General features: G+C 37.1%; 1 protein-coding gene across 8 annotated transcripts in view; it reads left to right on the forward strand.

The window, feature by feature from the left end:
* The window catches only part of DYRK1A (dual specificity tyrosine phosphorylation regulated kinase 1A), a 148,777-nt gene that overhangs the window by 124,489 nt on the left and 3,637 nt on the right, over positions 1–20,651 (forward strand). For 7 of the 8 annotated variants that reach the window (XM_027585106.2, XM_027585111.2, XM_027585110.2 and 4 more), the window contains 5 exons: positions 1,796–2,082; positions 4,603–4,749; positions 6,581–6,721; positions 16,285–16,591; positions 17,070–17,194. In XM_027585106.2, the coding sequence (XP_027440907.1) occupies positions 1,796–2,082; positions 4,603–4,749; positions 6,581–6,721; positions 16,285–16,591; positions 17,070–17,194 (1,007 nt within the window). The remainder of the gene's footprint in view (positions 1–1,795; positions 2,083–4,602; positions 4,750–6,580; positions 6,722–16,284; positions 16,592–17,069; positions 17,195–20,651) is intronic. The other variant, XM_027585114.2, reaches the window with a different exon arrangement.

Raw genomic sequence — 20,651 nt, forward strand, 5'->3', positions numbered from 1 at the left:
GTTTAGGTCTAGAACAAAGTCTTTCTGACCCTCCGTTATCCCCAAAGTTCAGTTTAAAACATACGTTAAATATGGTTGTGTTTGAGATTTCTTTGACAATGTCTTTAGTGCTCAGTACATTGTAGATACTCAGTAAATGAATAATGAATTGGGAAGTCAAGTGGAACCAAGTGGATTGGTCTTCCACTGGAAGAACTTCTTTTCTTTTTTGAAGTAGGCTCCATGCCCAATGTGGGCTTGTGAACTCATGACCTTGAGATCAAGAGTTGGATGCTTACTGACTGCACCAGCCAGGCGCCCCCACTCAAAGAACTTCCTAATTACAGAGCTTCTTAAAGGAATTTTTATAATTACACTGGAATTCTGGCATCAGTTACTTTTTTGCGTTCTTTTTGTGACCATTGCTTAATCAAATTAAAACTCTTGACCATGTCTCTGGGGGGTGTCGTTATTGCATGTGGAGCTCTGTTTTTAGTATTAAACCTATGAACTTCAGTGATTAGGAGCAGATATTACACATTCTTAAATAACCTTTAAGGATTCTTTTTATTTGTAAAAATAAAAGCGTTGAGTTGTACTGTAGACTCCTATAGAGCTATGTAGTATTTGTATTGTTATTTATCCTAACTTTGGATCATGTGTATGAAGAACGATGTAAAAACAGTGTTGATGTGCACTGTTCCCCAGGAGGCAGTCCAGGACAACACAGTGTATCCCCCATTCTCAGGGACCAGACCTTGAATACCAACATAGGTTATTCCATATAGATCTGTAGAGAAACCTCTTTTTATGAAACTAAAAGACCAAAATGAAGGTAACCTTGACAGATGGTGGTTTTATGTCATTCCAGTTGAGTTACAAGTGTTCAGTTTGGTACATACAAGAATTTTACAGTGAAGGGCAGCACTTTATTGAATGACCTCATCTGATGCATAGTGTTAGTACTAAAAGCACAATCTTTGAAGCAATTTAGTGAGTATTAAGCCCTTTTAGAGGGTCAACAGTGATAGCATGTAATGGCTTCTATACTCTTTTCTCATTCATAAGCCTGCTTATAATTTCTTCTTGTGATTGAGCTGTATTTTCAAGTTTTCCCAGACCTTCAGTTGTGCACGAGATATAACATATACCAGTTTGATGAACATAATCAAATGCCTTGATTATGAACTCTAATATCTCGTAAAGCATGCTTTTCAAGTATTTGTTGTATTTGCCTAAAAGACAAAAAGATCTATGTCTTCCTTTGACAGTTGTTGCAGGAAATTACTAGTGAGATCTAAGGCTCAGCAAAGTGGAATGGGGATATGTATCATAGCCTGAAAGCCTTCCCAGAGACAGCTGCCCCCAAGTACAGCATTTTCACAACCTGGAGATCCCAGTGGGTGGAGCTTAGGTGAAGTTGTGAGGTTGGGCTGTGAGGAAGTAGAAAATACTTTCTTGTAGAAGTGAGCATAAAGTTACTGAAGTATTCTTAGTACTGTTTGTCACTTTGCTACTTGTGTTTTCAGACCTGACTTCATTTTTTTTTTTTTTTAAGCAAAACATTTTGGTGGTACTTCTTACATTATATTGTTTATTGGCAGACACCACACCTGTTTAATTCAGCGGATGAACAATTTAGATATTCCCGACTGATTATAGAATGTGCTGTCACTGCAGAATGCCGATCTCCAAATTTTAACTTGATTTTCACTCTACATTTGACATTGAAATGTTGTAGATTGAGAGTTCATGCATACATTATTCTCATTTTATTGGTATGTATAATTTAAAATGAAACTTTTTTCTCTTTCAGTGCATTTGAAACGCCACTTTATGTTTCGAAACCATCTCTGTTTAGTTTTTGAAATGCTGTCGTACAACCTCTATGACTTGTTGAGGAACACCAATTTTCGAGGTGTCTCTTTGAACCTAACACGAAAGTTTGCACAACAGATGTGCACTGCACTGCTTTTCCTCGCGACTCCAGAACTTAGTATCATTCACTGTGACCTAAAACCTGAGAATATCCTTCTTTGTAACCCCAAACGCAGTGCAATCAAGATTGTTGACTTTGGCAGTTCTTGTCAATTGGGGCAGAGGGTAAGTAAGTGTATTTCAGGACTTGTGAATTAAAATAGAATTAGGTAAAACAGTGTTGGTAGATACTTGAAATGTTATTAATGTGTATACAATTTGGAGGTAATTACAGGATGGTTATCCTTAAAATGTGCCACTCTAGTCACATTGTGTTGAAACCTGTTTTGGGGACATAGCTCTTAAAATGCAAATATAAGATTCTGAATTAGAAGGTATTGGTTTTTTTAAAAGTAGATTTTTAAAAATTATATGTATGCCTAAGAGGCAGAATAGGAGATGAGTTAATTAAATATTAGGTGATTTGCAGCTATATTTTACAAGTAGAGGTGTTAGTATGAATTTGGGGATATTCCAATACTAGAACATTGAATCCTTGCTGTGAAATTCTTCTCTAAAGATAGATCAAGATAAATGGTTTTCTCCAAAAACTGATGGGTTTAAAAAAATACAGGTAATTTTGCATTACACATGGTGATACAGTATAGAAATTACACAGTTGGTTAGACATACTTGTTTTGATAAGTAAGTTCAAATCTTTTTTTCCCTATATAAATTCTGACACTTGTCCAAACTGGTTTTCCTCAGACTGCTAAAAACAGACCTGTCTGTAGCAATAATATACATTGAGGTTTAGCTGATTTAAGAAAGCAGATTTTTCCTACTATTCTTTCTAGTGTTATGAAAGCTACTCTTAACAGTGTTTCACATATAAAATAGAACTGATAGGTTGCTTTCTTCTTGAAAGGATTTAAAATCATCACTTGGTAATATTTTACTCATTTTAAACACTGTTCCTATTGCAAGTACTGAAACTGCATTTCTTGGGGGGAAAAAAGAAAAACCACAACTAACATTCAGATACTATTTCATACTGGCTTTCTAGCTTTTGTTTTTCCAAATTAGTGAGAGTTCTTGTCCTGTGCAACTTTTTTCCATGTTTTAAATATGGCTGGTTAATTTAATCGTGGAGATTTGTAGTCACCTAACAGGATTATCAGGCTTGTTCTTTTCTGCAACTTACTCATGGTAGTGGTGTTACATAGATCACTGAAATAAATTGAAGAAGTAGGAAGCAAAGTTTGCAGTTTCAGATGCCTCTGAAAATCAGGAGCTGTTCATAGTTGTTAATGTGGGATAAAGTATGTTGTGAATGGAAAAAAATGCCCATCTTGAGAGTCATTTGAATAGATTTAGATTTGGAAAAAATTTCCCCCCACTTAAACAAAATCGGGTGTTCTGTACTAATATCAAACACTACTATGTCTCTCCAGCCAGACTTAGACAACTATCCCTTTAGCTCAGTGAGGTTTAAACTGTGTATCAGATTAGAATGAGAGATCCTTTCTAAAATACACACGCAGTGGCCCTACACTAGATATACTGGCTCAGTCTCACAAGGTGGCAGGGCAGGTGTATTTCAGGGGGATTTTGGTGCACAACCTCTCAGATGACCCAACCACTGCTTTACCAAACTGAATGGGTGATTGATAAATTTCCTTGCATAAGCTGTGGAATAAGACAATCTCAGTGGTTGGGACTCTTTGGGGCTTACCAATGCTGTTGGCTTGTAGGAACTTGGAAACATAATACTGCTTCCTGGTCCCTTTGGTCAGTTTCTTTAACAAGGCATTAATGTTGGGTTGACCTGCTTATGGGGGGCATCCGGTTATTCTTGGGGATTTGGCTGGAGTTTTAGGTGGGAGCCACAAAAGCGCTCATGAGAAAGCAGCACCGTGCTGCTGGCCGCCTAGTTAGAGTAAGTGAGCAAGTTTAGTTAGGAGGATTTTGTTTGTTTCTTTCTCTTTTTAAATAAAACTTTCTTTGCTTTCACAGTATTTCTAGACATAAATTTACAATGGCTAAGTGAAGATGAAATGGTTTCTTAAGACATTCTCTGATGACTTCATTGAAAATTATCCATTTCAAGGTTTTCTAAGAAGTCTTAGGTTGAGGGGGAAGAGGGCAGGGCAGGAAGTGATTGGTCAGAAACGACTCCCAGTTGAATGTTATATAGCAGCGCTTCTCCGATTTATCTGTGAGACGAGTACAGTGTAGATACCTGAATTCTCATTTACATTGTACAGAGTTTATTTGACCTAATGCTGAAATACATTTCTTTAGGTGAATTTAAATACAATTTAGTTCTTAAATTAATGGTAAACGAAGTGCCAGCCACAGCAGGAAAGAATAATTAGTAAGGAAACAAACTATTCTCAATAATGTCTTTTTTCTAATAAGGCATAATTATTTGTTTTAAGGTGTGTATCTTGATTACTGGTTAGGATTGCACTAAATGGGAGGACTTGAATTGTATGTTTTGCATTTCACAGAGTAACCCCTCTCTTGAAATGTTTAGTCGTTTAAATAATATTTGTAGTAGAAGGTTGAAATCAGTAAATGGAACCCAAATTTAGGAGTTAGCCAATTATTTTTTCTGTTAATATTAGATAAATGTACTTAATTCATGTGGAGCATAATTAAACAAAACTTACGTTGGAATTAATGTATTGAAATATATTTCAGATATACCAGTATATTCAGAGTCGCTTTTATCGGTCTCCAGAGGTGCTACTGGGAATGCCTTACGACCTTGCTATTGACATGTGGTCCCTTGGGTGTATTTTGGTTGAAATGCACACTGGAGAACCTCTGTTCAGTGGAGCCAATGAGGTATATGATGGATTGCTTTCAAAACTCTGTTTCTGTTTTCATCATTTCTTTTTGTTTTTAATCAATGACAGTGTAATCTGAAAATTGTTTTTAGGAAAAGATGTCTATTAATTTAAATATTCAAATGTTGGGGCAGTTTTGAATTTATGTTACCCATTTTTAAAGTTTTTCAGTTATCATAATGGTGAGTTTAGGATTTTGAGATGGGTAGTGAGATCTTTTAATTTGCTATTAAGGAGAACAGTAAGTAAATAAGCATTCTGGTTTAAATTTTTACAGATTTTAGGTATAATGTAATGAAAATGATGATGAAAGGCATGAGGGCCACCCTGAGAACAATGTAAATAAACATCTCTGTAAATTTTGAGAGTTGATTTGGAATATAAGAAGTGATGACCAGTAGCCTTGATGGGTATTTGATCTGAACAACTGAGGGTGAATTAGGATTATAGAATTTTACAGCTACAGACGATGTGTAATTCTAATTCATGGGTTTTCAAGTCTGTTCTCAGAAGATGTTTGGAGGTCAGAGGCAGTGCCTAGGAGGGCATGGGAGAGAGGCCATGCTCTGTGGCAGTCAGAGGAATTGGACTTATATTGGTTTAAAACCTTATGGGGTTTTTCATTTTTTAAAGGAAAGTTAACCATTACAGATCTTGATCAGTCCATGCATTTATAAATAAGAAAGGCCAACAAAATTTAATGACTTACTTATGCTAGAGTAAACAACTGTTAGTATGGTGTCAGAAATCTGTCCCCTCCATCTTGTCAATTCACTCGAACGAAAGCTGGTGAGCCATTCCTGGGCAGTAACTGGCATAGTGTGTGTTTGGTATTGTTTTGTTATCAGTAATATTACCCTAGAAAGGGATATCTTTTTCATGGGCTTAAACAGTGCTAAATTAAATTGTATTAATTATAATTAAATATTTATCAGATAAAAATAATTAAAATATGATAAACTATAATCAATTATATTCTTGTAAATCACCTGAAACTTCAGTGGCTTCCATTTGATTCACTGTAAAAGCCAAGTCCTTTGAGTGGCTCGAAAATTCCTACTCCCTCTGACTCCTGCTTTCTCTGTGCGACCTTGCCTCCCCTCACTGTCTCGGTCCCAGCACAGAGCTTTGCTCTGTGGTCCCTTGGAAACAGTAGCCACAGGCCCATACTAACTTTGCATTCGTTCTTTCCTGTGCCTGAAAGGCCCTGTCCCTAGGGAGCACGTGGCTCCTTCCCTCACTGCTTTTGGCTCTTCGCTCTCCTACGTCTTCTCCGTGATCCCCTAGTACCCGTTGCAGTGCCCCTTGTCACTCTCCATCCCTTTAATTTTCTCCATAGTTGTTAGTTGGCATTGACATATATATTTAATTATATATTTGTTTATTAGTGATCTCTTTCCCTATAGTATAAACTTTTTGGCAGGGATTTTTGTCTGTTTTGTTTATTGCTATGTTCTACTGAGTGAGGTTTCTAGCATATGGTAAGATACTTGGTATTTGAGCGAATGAATCTGCACTTAAAAAAGAATACTTGATTCGGTCCATGGTTAAGCCTCTGGGATTTTTTTTTTTTTTTTTGATGGTTATTTGACTTTATGTGTTTGTTTAATTATCTGCCCTGTCCCGTGTGGAATGAGGGGCCTGCAGGACGGCAGGGACTTTCTCTCTTTTGTTGATGATTGTATGCTCAGTGCTTGGAGGTGTGCCTGAAACACACAGAAGATACTCGGTTTATTTATAATTTATGAATGAATGAATGAGTGGGTGAGCAGAAGTAGGGTATACTGCAGTAGAAGTTACAGGCCTTTTTATTTTTATTTTAAATACAGGTAGATCAGATGAATAAAATAGTGGAAGTTCTGAGTATTCCACCTGCTCATATTCTTGACCAAGCACCAAAAGCAAGAAAGTTCTTTGAGAAGTTGCCAGATGGCACTTGGAACTTAAAGAAGACCAAAGATGGAAAACGGGTAAAATAGGGAAACTTTTTGTTTTTTGAGCCTTTGTTATTTATTTCACTGGAGTGGTCTTTTTATAGCTCATCTTGTGTTTACTTGACATCTGTGTTTTAGTTAACAATTTCATTAATAACTTAGGCGTGTATTTCTTTAAAAGTTGGGTAGAGTTTGACTTGAACTGTCTGATGGACCAGTGTTTGTTTCATGGTTAGAGTTAAGACTTCATTTTGAAAACTCTATGTCTGCTTTGTGAGACAGCCGATCACACCACCCTGCCTCGTTTCAGCAGTAGGATCAGAATCAGTAAGTTTGACCTTTTTTTCCTCACAGTGTGGGTCTATAATGAAGTCACAGTTAACAGTACTGCAGCTGTGAGCAGTAGAGGTCATAACTGCAGTAAATCGCCTTTTTTTTTTTTTTTTTTTTTTTTTTTAAATTTCAGATGGGAGAAAAGGATTTTTGACTCAGGCAATTTGTGACAAGACTATGAACTGACTAGAGTCCTTGGATAGATTTCAGTGCAGGTTCTTAGCTCAGTGGCATGGATAGCAGGAATGTCATATCTCCAAAATCCTCAGAGTGAGGTTTTCAAATCATTAGGTTTGGTTTAGTAATTTTCTTTTAGCTGAGAACTTTTTTCAGATCCCTAAACAATGTCAGTTTAACAGAGTAAATAATGGCAATTTTGCGTCTTGATTTAACTTTTTATGTATCGGAAAATAATCATATTTTGTAATCTAGCTTGTGTGTAGTATAAAATGAATGTAATATATAAATATCTGATTGTATGTGATATGTATACCAGACATCTTGTGATTGTAGTTTTGCATTTTTAACACGTAGGAGATTTGATTTTGCCCTTGATTTTAGCGATGCTGCCACCAGGTGTCATTTCCAGTGAACTGAAGATGATGGTTATTTGCTTTAATTCACCTTCCCATAGCTGTGGAGTCTCAACTTTTAATATTGAATGATTTTCTTTAGAATATTTAAAACTATATCTGTAATTGTATCTTTCACAGCTGATTTACAACTTCCTGCATCCTGCCTGATTCTCTAAAGTTCCAGGCAGTGTAATATCTGGCAGCCAAATTGTGCCTACTCCCCTTAAGAAAGGGGTGGAAAATACTATGCAGGCCTCCTGAGTCCTTTTGCCTTTATCCACATCGCTAGCTTATCAGGCCTGGCCCCTTTCCCCTTGAACCAAAACACAGCCAGGGAATCCTTCTTAGTTTCCCCAGCATTCAAAGTAGCTCCTGCCAGTTGGTTTGAATTAGCATGGAGGGTATGAAACCTCCTTTATGTTTTTTATCTCTCTGCAGTACAGGCTACTACTTTGTCCATTTTGAAGTTTTTGTTGTTGTCTACCAGTTTTGTTTTTTTTTTTTTCCCTAAATAAAACATTCATCCTGTCCCATTCATATCTCTGTCTTATAAGACCACAGATAAGCCACTATGGGCTATAATCTATCATTTCTCCCAAATTGAGCTATAATTATTATTTTAAAAAATTATTGGGGGGTGCATTTCAGAAAAGAGTAGATGAATCTTTTCCCTTTTTAAAATTGAAAGTATCTTAACCTACATTTAATACATATTAACTATAAGTTTTATGAGATTTCCCTTAGCTGCAATTAGCAACTGACTTGAACTTAATTTTTAAAGTATAAAATAACTATTTGTCTTTGAACAGAAATAAATTTTGCAATGACAAAAAAAATCAAATCCAGAACCGAATGATTACATTTTTATAAAGGATGCACTAGGGAATTTAACCATAAGTATAAATTGAATGCATGTGCTATCATTGGGTTTCTTTGTGCTTTTATTTTGTGATTTTAGTTTTACTTTTAATTTCTCACTTATGTTTCAAGAGCCCATTTTGGCTTCCTGGTAATGAAACCTTATATCTACTGTGTGTATATTTTTTTGGTGTGGAAGGTGGATGAAGAATTATGATCTGTTTTATTAAAGTATAGTTTTTTTACCACAACATATGCATACCTTAAATGTTCATTTTGTTTTAACCTTATGTACAACAATGTAAGCAACACCTAAAACAAGATAGAGAATATTTCCACCGCCCTAAAAGTTCTGTTGTGACCCTTTTGTCACCCCACCCCACTTTCTGATTACTATCATCATAGGTTAGTTTTGCCTATTCATAGGCAAAATTCATATACATGTAATCCTATAGTATTTATTATTTTGTTTCCTTCACTTAACAAACATTGTTTTTGGAAATTCATATTTATTGTGTGTTTCAAATGTTATTTCCTTTCATTGCTTCATAGTATTCTCATGAATAAAAATACTGTAATTTATCTATATTTACCTGTCAGGGGACGTTTGGGTTGTTTCTGATTTGGACCTATTATGAATAAGGGTACTGGGAACATTCTTATATAAATCTTTTGTACATGTGTATTTTCATTTCTCCGGGATCACTACCTAGAGGTAGAATTGCCAGGTCATAGGGTATATGTGTGTTTACCTTCACGAGAAAATACAGTTCTCCAAATTTTTATCATTTTACATTCCTACAGTGTATGAGGTTTCCAGTTGCATGACATTGTCACCATTTGGTATGGTTGGTCTTTTAGAAATCAGCCATTCTAACGGGTCTACATAGTGGTTTCATTTGCATTTCTCCATGACTAATAATATGTGCTTATTGACCATTCGTTGATTTTTTTTTTTTTTTTTTGCAACCATCTTTCCAGTCTTTTACTCATTTATTACTGAGTTATAGGAGGGTTTTTTTTTTTTTTTTTTTTTACATATAATGGATATAAGTCCTTTGTCACATTATGTGTCAGTGTTTTTTTCCCCAGACTGTGGTTTACCTCTTTCTTTTTTTTCTTGGTGGTATCTTTTGATGAGCAGAAAACTTTAATATCAATGAAATCAAATTTGTCGACTGGCTTTTATGAATAGTAGTAGTTTTTGAGTTCTGAGAAATCTTTGCTTTCCTCGAGTTTGTGAGGGTATTCTGTGCTTTCTTTTAAAAGATTTTTTGATCCAGTTTTTATGGTTAGAGTTCTGTGGTTCATCTTGAATTAAGTTTTGAATATGGAATGCGGTGTAGGAGTTGATGTTCACGTCCCCAGATGCTTACCTAAGCATTGCAGCATCATTTGTTGAATTGGTCTTTCCCTATTGATCTGGGAGCTTTTGTCCAAAACAAATGTATCTTTTATTTGCGGGTCTGTATTTATTTGCATCCTGTTCTGTTGCTTTGGTTGATTGGTCCTTGAACCAGTACCTCGGTGCCAGTCACTGTGGCTGTGTGGTAAGTCTCAAATTCAAGTAGTATAAATCCACCAGCTCTTTTCTTCTGTTTCAAAGAAATTTTTTTTCTATTCTTCAGGTCCTTTTTGTTTACATAGAAATTTTAGAATCAGCTAATAAATTTGTCCCCAAGAAATCTTGCTGGAATTTGTATTTGGATTGCATTTGAAGTTCCCCAGGAGAATGGACATTTTAACAGCAATGAGTCTTCCAGTCTGTGAACATGGTTTCTCCATTTATTTAGACTTTGTCTCAGCAGCATTTTGTAGTGTTTTGTGCAGAAGTCTCAGGCATATTTTATTTTTTTAATTTTTAATTTTTTGGATTTTTTTAAGTGTCTTTTTTAAAGTATCATCTTCTAATTTCTCATTGCAAATATGTGGAACGAAAACTGAGTTTTCTATATTGACTCTGTATCCTAAGACCTTGCTTAAATTTACCTATTCTAGTTTTTTGTTTGTTTTTAGATTCTGTAGGACTTTCTACTTAATCATATTCTCTGCAAATGAACAGTTTTATTCTTTGAATCTATATGCCTTTATTTATCTATTTTTGCTTTATTATACTGACTGGGACCTCCGCATGTTGAGTAGTTATGGTGAGAGCAGACATCTTCCCATGTTCCCAGTCTTGTGGGAAAAGCGTACATTTATTCAGTATTTTTTTTTTTTTTTTTTTTTGTGAGCACATTTTTAAGTATGGTACTAATTGTATATTTCTTGTAGCCCTCTATCAGGTTGAAGGAGTAGTTTCCTGTGGTTATTTATTTATTTATTTATTTTTAAAAGATTTTATTTGTCAGAGAGAGAGAGAGAGAGAGCACAAGCAGGGGGAGCGGCAGGCAGAACAGGCAGAGGGAGAAGCAGACTCCCCGATGAGCAAGGAGCCCAATGTGGGACTCGATCCCAGGATTCTGGGGTCAAGTTCTGAGCTGAAGGCAGATGCTTAACTGTGACTGAGCCACCCAGGCATCCCTAGTTTCCTGTGTTTTTAGAGAAATGTTTTGCATGTTTGTTTTTCTGAATCATGAGTGGGTTTTGAATGTTGTCACATGCTTTCTGCACTTAGATGATCATACGGTTTTTTTTCCTGTTATGTGGTAAAACACATTAATTAACTTTTAGAATATTAAGCTCAACCTATGATAAACCACACTTGGCCTTGATATATTGTCTTATGTATTGCTGGCTTCAGTTTGTTAGTCTATATTGGTAGGAATTTTGTCATTAAATGGATATTTGTCTAAAATTTTATATAATACCTTCATTAGGTGTTGATCTCAGGATTATGCTGGTATCATAATAAAACTATTGGGAAGTATTCTTTCTTGATTTTTCTGAAAATTTGTGTAAGATTGGCATTATTTCTTTTGTAAATATTTAATAGAGTTCAGATTTTGAGTCAATTTTGGTAGACATGTATTTCAAGAAACTTGTCCTCATCTAAGTTGTTGGCTTTGTTAGCATAAAATTACCCATATTATTTCATTATTATCTTTGTAATTTCTAGAGGCTCTGTAGTGGTAGTGTCTCTTTTGTTCCTAATGTTGGTCATTTCTGTTTCTCCCTTTTTTCCCTATTATTCTTGCTAGTGGTTTGTCAAATTTACTAATCTTTTCAAACAACCAGTTGTTTTGTTTTTACTGTTATTTAATCTTGTTTTTATTTCATTGATTCTTTTCTCTTTATTTCTTTTTCTTCTCCTTACTTTAGATTAAATTTGCTTTTTCTAGTTTCTGAAGGTGGAAGCTTAGATCATTTATTTAAAACTTTTTTCTTACAGCATTTAAAGATAAATTTCCCTCTAATTACAGCTTTAGCTGCGCCTAGCAACTTTTGGTATGTTTTAACTTTCATTGATTTTGAAACATTTCTCATTTCCCTTGTGATTTCTTTATTGACCCATTATTATTTAGAATGTTGTTACATAATTTCAAAATATTTGAGGATTTTCTAGACATCTTATTGTTAACTGATTTCTAATTCAGTAGCATCATGGTCAGAAAACATGGTTTCACTCCTTTAAAATTAATTCAGACTTGTTTTATGACATAGCAGGTAATCTCTCTTGGTGAATGTTCTGTGTACACTTGCAAGGAATTGTATTTTATATGTTTGTTTGGTGTAGTAGTCTACAAATGTCAGTATAGGTCGAGTTGTTTGTTTTTTTTTTATCATTTGCATCCTTATTTTGTGTGTGTGTGTGTGTGTCTGCGGATTATTGTTTTATCAATGACAGAGAGGAATGTTAATCTTTAGTGATAATTTTGGATTTGTCTTATCTCCTTTTAGTTGCTTTATGTGTTTTGAAGCTCTCTTAGTAGGTGTGTACCCATTTAGTGTTGTTGTGACTTTGTGGTAAATTCACTTTTTCATTATGATGAAATGTCCCTCTTTATGTTTAGTAATGTTTTTATCTTTGTGCCAACTTTCTTATTCTTCACATTCTCATAGTCTATATTTTTCCTACCCTTTGACTTCAAATCTGCCCATCTGCCCATACTTTTATATATGAAGTATGACTCTTGTATGCATTGTAAGTTGTCATGCCTTTTAATCCAGTCAGCTAGTCTCTTTCTTTCATGATGAATTTTTAACCCATTTAATTATTCATTAAAAACCCTGAAGTCTGGGCTTTAAAGTGTTATCTTATTTGTACTCTATTTATCTTACCTCCTTTCCCCCAATTCCTTCTTTCCTGTCTTCTTTTGGGTTAATGGAATACTTTCTGGTATTTTATTTCATCTCCTCTATTGAGCTATTACTTTGTATGTAATTTTTTATTCTTTTTTTTTTTTTAAAAGATTTTATTTATTTGAGAGAGAGAGAGAGCATGAGCGGGGAGAGAGGCAGAGGCAGAGGGAGAGGGAGAAGCAGACTCCCTACTGAGTTAGGAGCCCGATGTAGGGCTCGATCCCAGGACCCCAAGATCATGACCTGAGCCGAAAGCAGACACTTAACTGACTGAGCCACCCAGGCATCCCTGTGTGTAATTTTTAGTGTTATATGCATCTTTAACTGTAATCAGTTGGTGTTCATCTAATATCACTTGATAAACCATGTAATTAACCATGTGCTTTTGCCTAACCCTCCACCGTCTGTGCGCTTATCATATAATCACTTCTGCGTATGTTACCGCCTTCACAACAAACAACTGCTTTAAATAAAAAATGACTTTTAAAGAAATTTTAAAACAAAGAATAAAGATAATAAGACAATCTTTTCTATTTACCTATGCAGTTCTTGATTCCTTTCTGCAGTTCCTGGCTTCCAGCTGGTATTATGTTCCTTTAGAACAGAACTTCCTCTAATTTTTTTATTTTATATGAATAACTTTTGATGGTGATTTCTGTCAGCCGTTGTTTATCTGAAAATATCTTTATTTACCTTCTTAAGGAAGATATGGAAATTTCCATGGATGTAGAATTCTAGGTTGACATTTCAGCAAAAGAGAAAAGAAATTATGACATTGTTTAAAGATGTTAATGACATTATTTTCTGTATTACATTGTTTCTGAAGAGAAGCCAATAGTTTTTCTAAGCATCCTTCCCTATATGTAATGTTTCTCCCTCTCCCCCAGCTGATTTTGATGTTTTTGTCTTTATGTTCGATTCTTCAATAAGTTGACTCTTAGGCTCCTGGGTATAGTTTTCTTTGTATTTGTTTTCATTGGAGTTTGCGGAGTTCTTGGGTCTGTGGGTTGATCTCTTTCATCAATTTTTGAATATCCTCAGACTTTGTCTTTTCAAATATTTGTTCTGCTCAGTCTTTTCTTCCTCTTCTAATTCTCCACTTAAATGTATGTTACAGTGCACAACATTATTAGTTTATTCATTCTGTGTTCCTTTTGTGTTTTAGTTTGGATAATTTCTTTGCTCTGTCTTCTGATTCACTGATTTTTTTCTTCTGCTGAGTCCAGTCTTAAGTTAAAACCATTAAGTGGATTCTTTGTTTCTGATACTGCATATTTTAGTTCTAGCAGTTCCACTTTTTTTTTTTTTTTAAGATTTACTTATTTGAGAGAGCGCGTGGCAGAGGGGCAGAGGGAGAGAGAATCTTAAGCAGACTCCACGCCGAGCGTGGAGCCCAACATGGGGCTCAATCTCATCACCCTGAGATCATGACTTGAGCCAAAACCAAGTCAGTCCCATGCTCAACCGACTCTTCCACCCAGGAGCCCCTCTTTTCTGTTTTCTTACATAGTTTTCATTTTGTCTTCTGAAATCCCCCATTTATTCATACATGTTGTCCACCTTTTGAACTAAATTCTTTAACCTATTTGTTGTAATTATTGATAATGCCTGTTTCAACATCTGGGTCATTTATTTATGTGGGTCTTCTAACTAATTTTTTCACTTGATTATGGACCCATCTTTTTAAAATTTCTTAGGTCTAATTTTTAAATGTATGCCAGACTCTGTATTTAAGAACACTTGAGATGGAAGTAAATCTCACTTTCCTCCAGAAAGAGACCCACCTCTAGTTCTGTCAGGCAGTAGTGTGGGCCTGAGTCAGTTTCCTTTGTAGTTAAGCTGAAGCTGGGCTTTGCTTTATTTGTCTGCTCAACTTAGATTCTGTTCTCCACGGTGTTCATAGGTTTTAAGTGGTGTCTGTGGAGACCTGAGCGCTCTCTGTACATTGTTACCCAGCTAGCGGCCTGCTCCTGTTTGTGCCTCACGCAGTCTCTGTTCATGCTGCCACTCTACCCCCAACCTGGCAGTGCCCTGGGGGCACCATCTGGGCTGCCCTCGCTCAGCTGTGGGGCCTTCCCCACCGCCACAGATTGGCTCAGAGCTGGGCTGGATTCTTACCCGGATCTCTGGCATTTTGTTTTCTTCTCCCACTTTTCTTTCCCAAAAGGGCTTTTCATTTTCTGGAATTTAGTTAATTCTGGTTTGTTTAGTCCTTGGCACTCTAATGGGTTTTTAAAATGGAATGATTTTGTGGCCTGGCCTACCTGCCTGGCTTGTTCTTGCTTTTAGAGTGAGAGCAATGGTCTCTTGGAGATTTCTACATTGTCACTAGAAGTAAAAATCCAGTGATGCTATTCTGAATAAACTCAGTATTCATAGGAATTTTAAGGGTTATACTGTCATTTATTTATTTTTAAAGATTTTATTTATTTATTTGATAGAGACACAGTGAGAGAGGGAACAAAAGCAGGGGGAGTGGGAGAGGGAGAAGCAGGCTTCCCGCTGAGCGGGGGGCCCGATGTGGGGTTCGATCCCAAGACCCTGGGATCATGACCTGAGCCGAAGGCAGACACTTAATGACTGAGCCACCCAGGCACCCCTATACTGTCATCTATTTAAAAATGAGTTTTTAGGGGTGTCTGGGTGGCTCATTCGGTTAAGCATCTGCCTTCGGCTCAGGTCACGATCACGGGGTCCTAGGATCAAGTCCAGCATTGGGATCCTTACTCAACAGGAGGGCCTGCTTTCCCTCTCCCTCTGCCTGTGCTGCTCTGCCTACTTGTGCTCTTTCTCTAGCTCTCTGTCAAATAAAAAAATAAAATCTTTTAAAAAAATGAATTTTTAGAAAATCTCAACATGTTAAGGTGATTTATTATTCAGCATATTCTAAAGGGAGGCATAAATAATTTGCTTTTATTGTCTTTATCTAAAAATGAGCAAGGGGCACTTGGCTGGCTCAGTCGGAAGAGCATGCAACTCTTGATCTTGGGTTTAAGCCCCACATTGGGTGTAGAGATGACTTTTAATAAGTAAAGTTTAAAAAAATATGAGTGGGTAGGTTTAAACCAGTGACTCTTTACTTGGAGCGATTACCACAGCTCTGGAGAGCTGCTCTTATGAAAGAGAGTGCACCCAAGGTTGTGGGGCATCAGGCAGAAGAGAGGTTCAGAACCAGTTGGCTTGAGTGGCGGTCGGTGTACCTCCTTCCTGTAAAGAACCTGATAGTACGAGGTGTAGGCCTTGTGGGCTTCTGTAGCATTCTACTTGGTTTTGTTTTTACAACCTCCAAAAATATAAAAACCATTTATGGTTGAGGCTGTACAAAAATACCCCCTAGGCCAGGCCATTGTTTGCTGAGCCCTGGGCTATATGATCTTTATAAAGTCATTTTTGATCTTAAAATTATTTTGAATTTCTCTAACTACAAGTGCATTTGCAATAGTAATGTATGAAAATACAGAGGATCTAATTATAAAGCATTCTTTTTAATAAGGGCCTCTATATAGTAGACTTAAGTGTATTTGAAGTTATGTAGGCTTTTACATACTCGATCAAATTTAGAGAAAACCTTTTTATCTTTCTTCTCTTTAGGAGTACAAACCACCAGGAACCCGTAAACTTCATAATATTCTCGGAGTAGAAACAGGAGGACCTGGTGGGCGTCGTGCTGGGGAATCGGGTCATACTGTAGCTGACTACTTGAAGTTCAAAGACCTCATTTTAAGGATGCTTGATTATGACCCCAAAACTCGAATTCAACCTTACTATGCCCTGCAGCACAGTTTTTTCAAGAAAACAGCTGACGAAGGCACCAACACAAGTAACAGTGTGTCCACTAGCCCCGCGATGGAGCAGTCACAGTCTTCGGGCACCACCTCCAGTACGTCTTCAAGCTCAGGTCAGTGCTTCTGCCCCTCGGTTGGGCTTAGAAGCCTTTACAAAGTGGGGGTTATTGTAAAGTATCTTAAAAACTTGTTGATGGGATAGGGAGGAATTACTTGACCTAAATCTGTTCTTTATAGTTAGTAAAAAAAAAAAAAAAACCCACCTGTCCCAAAGCTCCATTACTTAATTATGCATAATAAATTCTGCTTGGCAGTTGGAAACAAAACTCTTTATTAACCAAAATTTTTAATTGCTTTTTAAATAGAACTACCTTGTTCACATGCTTGAAATTTCCCCTGATGTAACCAAAACCAAAGTGGCTGATGTGAAAGAACTTAGAGAACTGGATAACTTTCCGATATGCCTTCAGGCTAATCTAGCTTTTTGTGTGTGATGTACTTTGAGTTTCAGTGTTACAGTTTTAGAATATATGCTTGAGCCAAGTTAACTTCAGACTTGCAAGCTGTACTGTGTTGGGTGTGACACTGCAGGTGGATCGTCGGGGACGAGCAACAGCGGGCGAGCCAGGTCAGACCCGACGCACCAGCACCGGCACAGCGGCGGGCACTTCACAGCTGCCGTCCAGGCCATGGACTGTGAGACCCACAGTCCCCAGGTGAGCTCCCACACCGCTCACGCCGTCACCTGCTGTGCCCAGGCAGAGCCGTGCTGGGGCCAAGGGCCTTCCGGATGGTTGTGTCATTTCCTCCAAAGGGTCGTGGCAGCTTCCTCATTTATAGGGAATCCTGACGTGTTTGTAACTAAAACACATCTGTGCAGTTTTCTCTCTCATTATTTAGAAACAGCTAACATTTCTTGGGTGCATACCAGCCACCGCTCCAGTTGTTTTTTTCCCCTGCGTTTCTCTCCTTTACTACAGCAGCATTTTGAGCCTTAACACTGTTTGACTTTTCATTTTACATTGGGAACTGTCACTTGATGGGTTAAATAACATTTCCTTGGCTCATGATCCTGATTACTTGCTCCGACTGCTTCCCATATCTTTCATCACTAACAGTCCTTGATTCCAAGTCAGTTTGTGGTTTGGTTTTAACCTCCATGTTGGTTTGGTTTGGTTTTGGGTTTTTTGGGGTTTTCTTTTGTTTTTGTTTTGTTTTGTTTTTTTGTTTGTTCCTTTGTTTTTTTAAATTTGTTAAAGAAGAGGCTGTAATTGAGTAATTTTTTTTTTAAATGGATGAAGCGGATGTTGGTAGTAAAAATATTTATTAAATGCTCTTCATAAAAAAGTTAATTCATACTGAGCGCTGCATTATAATGTTTTATAATGAAAGGCCAATGTATTATTTGATGAGTGAAGTAAAACTGAGAACCCACCCTTGTGAGTTCTTTATACAGATGGCCCTAGATTCACCCATTTGCTCCAGTTTTACACCTTGGGGTTAGGGAGCTAATTTTTGACTCCTCTTTCCTTCATCCTGCAATTAAATCAAATAGTAAATTGTGTGGATTCTAAATATCCTAAATATGTTTTTATTCTCATTACTTCACCCCATTGCTGCAGCTGTCTCCAGCCTATCTTACTGTAAAGAATATTCTAACTGGTCCTCCAGCATCTAATTCCATCTGGTGGTCAACACTATTCTCTTCTACACAGGCACATGAACATTTCAATAAAGCAGTCTGATGTGGCCTCTCCCTACTTTAAACAGTGTTTGGTTTTCCTTTGTACTTAAAAGGAAATTTAGACTTCTTATGGTCTCAGTGACCACCATGGTCTTGACCCCCTTTCAGGGCATTCGTTCTCCTCTGTCTGCTCTAGTCTTACTGGATGTTTTTTTCCATTTTTTGGAAGACACCATGTTCTTTCATGTTTCTCACATGTACTGTGCTCAGCCTGAACACTTTTCCTCTCTCTTTGCTGTAGTCACTACCATTTATACTTCAGATCTTCGCTTAAATGTCGAAATCTTTAGAATGACCTACCTACCTTCTGCCCTCCAAATGGATGAAATACCGCAAACACATAAACATGGGCCAGGAGTAACATGGGACACTTGCATACCTCCCACCTGTATTTCACAGAAGTCATTATTTTGCCTTATTTGCCTTATGCCCTTTTTTATTTAATTTTTTGAATAAATGATAAATTGTTAAAAAAAAAGTAAATGTAAAAGGAGATTCAGTGAAGACTTCCCTTCCGTGTCCTTTAGCCACCCAATTTCTGAACTAGCGTTACTGGTTTTTGTATCCTTTTGGGGATATTTTACGCATATCCACATGCAGATATATATATTCTTAATCTTTGTATACAGATAATAGCATGCTATGCACACTTTCACATCTTGAGTGTTTTTTTTTTAGCATGTTTTACATGTAATTTTTTAACATATATGTGGAGCTCTTTCTATATCAGTACATGGAGAACTTTTTCTTCCTTCTTCTTTCTTCATAATCACACAGTACTCTGCTGTTTAGATATCCATAAGTCATTTCCCCAGGCCACTGTTAACGGACAGTTAGTTAACTTGTAGTCTTTTTTGCTATTACGGATGATGCTGGGATAGCACACGGATATCACGCAGACACGTGCAGTGTAACTGTGATAGAAACCCCTCGGTGTGAAATCACAGGTCAGAGAGTGATGTGGTCTGTGATTTTTTATAGCTGCAGCCAAATTGCTCTCCGTTTAGTTTTGCCAGTATAGCCTTCCACTAACAAGACTTTGGAAAACAGTCAGTGTGATCACCTTTAATCAATCTGAAATGAACAGTGGTACTGGACAGGATATTTTTATTTTGCTTATTTCTTTTTATACGTGAATTTGAGTAGCTTTATAGTTGAAGAACCATTAGTGTTTTCTGTGAACTTCCTGCTTATTTTTCTACTGGATTGTTTTCAGGGGTGTTTCTTGAAGTTTGGTTCTTAGACTACCTTTGTTGAGTAAATACTTAATGACCTAATGCAGGCTCCTGGTAAAAAAGAAACAGGCTTTGCCTTCTTTGAGCTTATAGTGCCACAGTAAGTAAACAAAATCAAGTTACTAGAAATTGCAGATACCACTAATTGATAAAAAGAAAACAGGAGGGGATAATGTGATATAGAATGGCTGTTCGCTGGGTGGGATGTGTTACGATTCAAGTAGACCAAACTGATAACAGACCCCCACAATATGGTAGCTTAAAGAGTAAGAAGTTTCTTTCTTTTTTTATGTAACAGTCCTGTGGGTGTTAAGGTTAGTGGCATGGCTCTCTCCCATGTCCTGGGCTCCTCCATCCCTTAGGGCCTACCTTGCTGCTGTGTCCACTAGGCAGGGTGTGGGAAGTATTTGTGGGCCAGGTCTGGCCATGACATAGAAACTTTCATTCATGTTCCACTGACTAAAATTTCATCATGTGGCCATACCTAAGTACAGGGGAGGCTGGGAAGTGTAGTGCATCCATGTGGACAGCTAGTGGCTTCTGCCACAGGAGTTGGGGCAGCCTTACGAGAAGACTCGAACTGAAATGAGGAAGAAGCATCCAAGCAGAAATTAGAAGCCCGAGCATTTTAGGCAGAAAGGAACAGTAGACACAAATGCCCTGAGACATTTGAAAGAGACTGACTACGAGGTGGAGAAATAGAAGGAAGACCTGGTATGGTTGGAACCCAGGTAGCAAGAGGAAGGATAGCTCGAGGAGAAGTTTGGAGAAATTGAACATTGGCCAGATGAGGCAGACCACTATATGGATTTTGGATTATTTTGTTTTTCTAAGGGCATGGAGAGATCATTAAAGGATTTGAAACAGGAAAGTGATTGAATTTGTGTTTTTAAAAAGATTATTCTTCACTATGGAGAATGGATTGGAAAAAGGCACAAGAATGGAAGCTGGGAGCTGATTTAGGGGGCTGTTGTACCAGTGCAGTCAAGAGATAGATTGGAGGAGCCTGGGAGAGAGGGATAGTGGTGGACACAGAGGGAAGAGGTCAGGTTGGGGCTCTGTTTTGAAGGCCGACTCTGTGGTACTTGCTGATGGTTTGGATGGAGGAATTGCTGAGCAGCTGATGGAAAGGGTGTTCTTATGGAGACAGGAAAGATGGACAGAAGAGGGGCTTTACAGGAAAAGTAAAGAATT

This window comes from Zalophus californianus, chromosome 1 (assembly GCF_009762305.2).
Source record: "Zalophus californianus isolate mZalCal1 chromosome 1, mZalCal1.pri.v2, whole genome shotgun sequence".
NCBI lineage: Eukaryota > Metazoa > Chordata > Mammalia > Carnivora > Otariidae > Zalophus > Zalophus californianus.